This window comes from Buceros rhinoceros, unplaced genomic scaffold (assembly GCF_000710305.1).
Source record: "Buceros rhinoceros silvestris isolate BGI_N320 unplaced genomic scaffold, ASM71030v1 scaffold13401, whole genome shotgun sequence".
Taxonomy (NCBI): domain Eukaryota; kingdom Metazoa; phylum Chordata; class Aves; order Bucerotiformes; family Bucerotidae; genus Buceros; species Buceros rhinoceros.
In genome coordinates, this window is record NW_010396018.1 from 1 (window position 1) to 6,171 (window position 6,171).

A 6,171-nucleotide genomic window follows, 5' to 3' on the forward strand; every position below is an offset into this window, starting at 1 on the left:
GTGTGCGCGGATACCCCACCATCAAGTTCTTCCGGAACGGCGACAAGGCCGCTCCCAAGGAGTACACAGGTGAGCTGGGCTGGCCCCGTGCCTGGCCCTGGGTGCAGAGGGCAGCGACGTGGTGACAGGCCCTTGTACCTGGCCCCGTGCTCCCATATGTGCTGGCATGGCTGGACAAGGTCCATGGTGATGGTGATCCGGGGAGTGGCCCTGCTGGGCCTTGTGCTCCAGCCTGTAACAGGCTTTGCCCCCAGAACCTGGGGAAGTTCCCAGTACGAGCTGAAGCGGATGGGGTTGTTCTTTTATAGGAAAGCAGAACAACCTGAGCTTGGCTTGTTGCTCGGCTTGACTCGAGTCGATCAACTGATAAGGTGCCTGAGCAGGTGGGCAGAGGGGCAAGCAGGAGACGTAAGACAGGGGCAGGCAAGACCAGGACAAGCAGAGCTCAGCCAAACCAAGCCTGTGCTAGATGCTGAGGGCAAAATCCAGAACACTGATTTCAAAAGGAAAAGGTGGCACATTTGCATGACCAGAATGAACATCTTGGAGAAGTGCTACACTGTTGGTCAAAGTTTAAGGACATGCGTGGGTCAGGAGTGAGGGAGGAATGGACTCCTGGGAACCCCTTGTACCTTGACAATTAGGGATTAGCTCAATTACCCCAGGAGTGAAAGGAAAGAGTTGCATAAGTGCTATCTCGGTTCCTCCTGACCTCTCGGCTGCTGCTGGGTAGCCTGTCTCAAAGCGCGGGGGTTCCTGTTCTTGTGCTTGGTCGGGGAGCAGTGAACCGGTGTTCTTCTCTCCCTGGTATAGCTGGCAGAGAAGCTGATGACATTGTCAACTGGCTGAAGAAACGCACTGGCCCGGCTGCAACTACTCTGGCAGACGCTGCGGCAGCAGAGACGCTGGTGGATTCTAGTGAAGTGGTTGTGGTTGGTTTCTTTAAGGTAGAGTTTGTGCTTCCTTTTGATAAGCTCTTGCTTATGTCTGGGGCCTTCCCTGCTTCCTGCCTCCTGGGCTCCTGGCAGCCAGGGAGGCTCTCCCCGTGTTGTGAAATGCTTGCTGTCCTGCCTTTCTTGATCTTCCAGTTCTGGCTGGTAAGCGCTGGGCTGTTTGTGCTTCAGTTTGTGTCCTGTGTGAGACACCTTTCTGTATTCTCCAGGATCCGACATCAGAGGCTGCCAAGGAGTTCCTGCAGGCAGCAGAGGCTGTGGATGACATTCCTTTCGGGATTTCCTCCGGTGCTGATGTCTTCACCAAGTACCAGCTTAGCAAGGACGGTGTGGTTCTCTTCAAGAAGGTAATGTTGGTGCAGAGCCTGAGCACCGCAGCTGAGTCTCCTGCTTCTTCCACCTTCTCTCTAATTAGTGAGATTCCAAGGAGGGCAGCCCTGGGTGAGCTGGTGAAGATCCTGTGTTGTCAGTCTGGCTGCTTGAGCAGAGCCTGGGGGAGGAGCAGAGCCTGCAGCCCCTTTATGGGGTGGGCAGCCCCAGGTCTCTCAGCGGGGCACAGACAGCCCAGCGCAGCGTTGGCAGGACCCCGGCCTGGTGCTGCCCTCCCGAGCTGCTGGGTGTTGGGTCCAGGCTGCCGCTTCCCTGTGCATCAGGCGTCCGGCTGCTGTCTGGTTGTGTGCAGAGGGCGCTGCCTGTCCACAGTCAGACACGAACCTGCTGATGGCTTTTGCTGTTAAAATCCAAGTCGTGGGGGTGAAATGCTGGGTTTGAGAAATTGAGTGGAGATTCCTTAGACTGGTGTCACGACACACATGGGTGTGATGGGGCAGGACAGAAACTGCTTTGGGCTCAGGGTTATTAATCCTGTAACTGAATCAGTCACTGGTTTGACCTGAGGCAGGCTGAAGAGTTGAATGCGTTCTTATCTCTTCCTTGTTCAGCTGCAGTAGTGCGTCTTACTCCGCTGCACCTCTGCAATGGTAGTTATTTTCATGGTGCTAGAAGCTCATAGATTTAAATTCTCAGTCAGGTGTCCCTCAGATCAGTGGGTGCAAGTAAATGACCTGGCTAATGAGTTCAGGACTCCGCCGGGCTCTTGCAGCTGGAGGAGTTGGGGTGGTGAAGGCAGCAGTGTTTTGCTCTTGGCTGGCTCTGGGTCTTGCTCTTCTCACCTGTGCAGCTCTACCCTCTTTCTGTTCATGGCTGATGCTGGGCCAGAAAGGCTGTTCGTGGAGGTTTTCCCAGCTCTTGTTTGTGTCCTTTGGCAAACACCAAGGTCAAATGGAAACGCTCTTTTAGAACCAAGCATCTCTTTGGGGCTGTGGGGGCAGCAGCCATGTGTGAGGCTGCTCTGAGGGAGCTGGGCACAGCGGGGGTGTCCGGTGCTGAGGGCGTTGCCCTGGGTGCTGTTCAGTTACCTGCACATTTCTCACATTTGGCGCCCTGTCTGGATGTGATCTGATGTCCTGTCCTCTAACCCTGAACTCCCGTGGGCTCTGATGTGGTTTCCTCCACCACTGAAGAACTGGGGTGCTGGCAGGACCCGTGGGTATCAGTGAAGGGACTTTTGAGCAGTTTTCCATCAGTGCTGTCACCTCGGGTGCCTCTGGACTGAAAAGCAGTTTTGTGCGGGGTGGTGTCTGTCAGGTGTGGGGAGCAGGAGGAACTGGGATCTGAAAGGCTGTTCGGGAGCCCCCAGGGTGCAGCCAACGGGCTCTGCTCTGTGTGGAGCAGAGGTGAGGCGCCTTTCAGCTGGCAAACTTCTTGCTTCTGTTCCGGCATGATGTGGTAGTGCCACGAGAGCTCACAATCCTGTCCACCCCAACCTGGGGTGAAAGTGAGCACCCCCAGTAACCGGGTACCAGGGCATAGGAGCCGGATGGTTTATTTTGCCAACAGTTACCTTTTGGACTGTGGCTCAGCTTCCTGCAGTTAGCTGGGACTGCACCAAGAGGGTTTGTTGGCTCCTCATTATCATCTCGTGTGAGTTGTTTGGACTCACAGAGACTCGTGAGTGGCTGTTTGGAGGGTGCTAAGGCGATGCTGATACTCCCGAAGGTGTTTATGAAGTTAGTTTTCAGTGTGAAGTGCTTTGCTCAGCTGTTGGGCTGAGGCTGGAATGCTTCCTCTCACTGGGTTATCCCAGTCCACCTCTCCTGCTGGTAACCTGAGTGGAGCCCTGTCCCGGGCCCACATGTGGTTCCTGCACATCCTCTCTTTAACCTTGTTGCTCCTCTCAGCTGTTGCCTTTCCAGACTGCCGAGGAGGGTTCTGAGAATTCCGGTCAGGGATATAGGGCAAGTCCTAATATAAAACACGGTCTGGCACCTTGAGTGCAACGTGCTTGTTAAACATGTGCCGTTGTCTCTACAAACAGAGACCAGAACGGCCCCGCCGAGCGGAGTAAATCACAATTCACTGGCTGTGTGCAGCTCGGCCTCTGTCCTGGCACCCTCTAGTTGACGGGCCTGTGTTGGCTCTGGCCTCGCCTGTTCCTGCGGAGCAGAGAGCTGCCTGGGTGGCTTCTGCCCTGCCCAATGCAGGGCTGTAGGGTGGCTGCTAAAGGTGCTTCTGCTTCACACCTCGTTATGGGATGGAGCAGATCAACACCCATGTCTAAGCTGACTGCGGTGTTGCTGCTGGCAGTGACCAAAGGCTTTGACAGGAACGCCTGGATCCAGGTTTGATGTGAGTGTGTGGGGGCCTGGTCTGCTCCGAGCAAGTGCAGCTGGATCCAGTGACTCTGGTGTGAATACATCTTCTTGAGACAGATCTGTGTGGGGTATGGAAGGGTTCTAATTCAAGAATATCTGCTTTTGCAGTTTGACGAAGGCCGTAACAACTTTGAAGGGGAACTCACAAAAGATAATTTACTGAACTTCATCAAGGCTAATGCTTTGCCTCTGGTCATCGAGTTCACAGAGCAGGTAGGTCTTTAGGGATTCAAAAGGCCTCTCCCACAGCTGCTTGATGAATATAACAAACTGAAACTGTGTGTTCATGATTTGTCTTGGAGCTGCCGCAGTTTGGGGTTATGAGAAGTGTCAAACACAAGGGAAAGGAGGCAGCAGCTTGCTGCTCACAGCAGTTGGAGTCTAGCTGTGGTCTAGTTGGAGTGGCAGAGCCAAGCTGGTCTTGACACCGATTTACTCTCTTCCGAAAATAAAGGTTATTTTCTACTCCTCAGACTGCTCCTAAAATCTTTGGAGGAGAGATCAAGACTCACATTCTGCTGTTTCTACCAAAAAGTGTGTCTGACTATCAGGAGAAACTGGACAACTTCAAGAGTGCGGCTGGTGACTTCAAAGGGAAGGTGAGATGGGTTTCCTGGGTTACTTGAGCACTCCCGCAGAGAAGCGTTGCGCTGCCTGTGCCTGCTGAAGAGCCGTGGAGGAGCTGCCTCGCTCGGCCTGTGTCTTGGTGGTGGGGACTGAGTCATGGCTTGCAGAGCTGCTGGAGGAACAGCAGTTAACTCCTGACTTATCTTCTTGTGGGTGCAAACTTGACTCCGCCTCAATCCCCACCAGTGCCAGGTCTGCGCGTGGTGCCCGACCTGCCACAGCCCTGGTGTTTGTGCCCTGGCAGGGTGCCCTCTTCCTGCCCTGCAAGGAGGAAGAGGGGGGGTGAGTACGGTGCTGATGGCCAAGAGGTGCTTGCCCTCACCACGCTGCCTTTCCCTTCTTCCTCCAAAGATCCTGTTCATCTTCATAGACAGTGACCACAGCGACAACCAGAGGATTTTGGAGTTTTTTGGCCTAAAGAAAGAAGAGTGTCCAGCTGTACGTCTGATCACACTGGAGGAAGAAATGACCAAATACAAACCTGAATCAGATGACCTCACAGCAGACAAGATCAAAGAGTTCTGTAACAAGTTCCTGGAGGGCAAGATCAAGGTAATGAAGATAAATGCTGCTGCTGGTGGTAACCTACAGGCTGAGCAAGCATGGAAAAATGCTCCCTGGGAGGAGCGCTGCAAGTTGTCTGGAGAAAACCCTTCCAGCCACTGTACAGAGGATCCAGTGGGCTTTGTGCTGAGAAACAAAAGGCAAAACTACTGGGATTACAGGGAACTGCGGGCTGTAGGGAACAAGCTGTGTGCTGGCACCTGGCTGCAGCCAGAGCCCCTCTTCCTGCTGCTGATGGTAATGGAGCTGTTGGAGCAGCTGGAGGATGATGTGAGGGTGTGGGGCAGGGCTTAAAGAGCTTCTGGCCCTGGTCTGCTGGAGGGATTGCACACAGCTCAGTGACTGTCTGGCTGAGCTCAGTGCCGAGGGAAGGGCACTGTCAGCAGTCTTGTTTCCTCCCTGTGGAGCTCAGCTGCAGCTCTTGCTGTGCAAGAGCACCTGCTCTTCCTGCTCCCGGGAGGGAAGGAGCCTTCCCCAGAGCAGAGAAGGAAGTGACTGATTCATCTGATTGCTCATAGCCCATGAGCAAGGCACTGAGGGGAGGTTAAACTTGGGTTTTGCAGGGTACGTGATGGCACGTACATTCCAAGGAGCTGTGTAGCAAACCATGTCTCTGAATTTCACTTCTTACTCCAGCCCCACCTGATGAGTCAGGATCTTCCTGAAGACTGGGACAAGCAGCCTGTCAAAGTCCTGGTTGGGAAGAACTTTGAAGAAGTTGCCTTTGATGAGAATAAGAACGTCTTTGTAGAGTTCTGTAAGTCCCTTTCAGCAGCTGGTTCCATGTAACTGGTGTGAGAGGAGCGTGACAGTGCTTCCTGACCGGGGTTAGGGGGGAACATCTCTCAGGCTTCCAGACATGAAGGGAGCTCCTTGGTGTGAGAGCTGTTGGTGCAGGGGCTGGGGGGTGGTGGTAACTCATTGGGTCGTTGTTGTAGTGATGTTTTTGTAATTAACAGATGCCCCCTGGTGTGGTCACTGTAAGCAGTTGGCTCCTATCTGGGACAAGCTGGGGGAGACCTACCATGACCATGAGAACATTGTTATTGCCAAGATGGACTCAACAGCCAATGAGGTGGAGGCAGTGAAGATCCACAGTTTCCCCACGCTCAAGTTCTTCCCCGCAGGCTCTGGAAGAAATGTAAGGAGGCAGCTGAGCGTGACACAACCCATGTAATGAGGGAGCCCTGGAAGTGCTTAGTTGTCTGCTTGAGCTCTGTTCTGGATGAGGCCTCTGGGAGGGCTCTCTGGTCCGTAGGGATGGAACGCACTGAGTCCACAGGACATCCAGACCTGCTGTGGGGGGCTGGTGG

At 54.0% G+C, this 6,171-nt stretch overlaps 1 protein-coding gene across 1 annotated transcript in view; it reads left to right on the forward strand.

Annotated features, from left to right (window-relative positions):
• Positions 1–8: 8 nt before the first annotated feature.
• P4HB (prolyl 4-hydroxylase, beta polypeptide) overlaps positions 9–6,171 on the forward strand; it is a gene marked incomplete at its 5' end in the record, with an annotated part of 7,608 nt that continues 1,445 nt past the window's right edge. Inside the window, 8 exons of the mRNA XM_010145755.1 lie at positions 9–69; positions 814–947; positions 1,163–1,300; positions 3,776–3,880; positions 4,141–4,266; positions 4,646–4,846; positions 5,495–5,615; positions 5,818–5,999. Of these exons, the coding sequence (XP_010144057.1) occupies positions 9–69; positions 814–947; positions 1,163–1,300; positions 3,776–3,880; positions 4,141–4,266; positions 4,646–4,846; positions 5,495–5,615; positions 5,818–5,999 (1,068 nt within the window). The remainder of the gene's footprint in view (positions 70–813; positions 948–1,162; positions 1,301–3,775; positions 3,881–4,140; positions 4,267–4,645; positions 4,847–5,494; positions 5,616–5,817; positions 6,000–6,171) is intronic.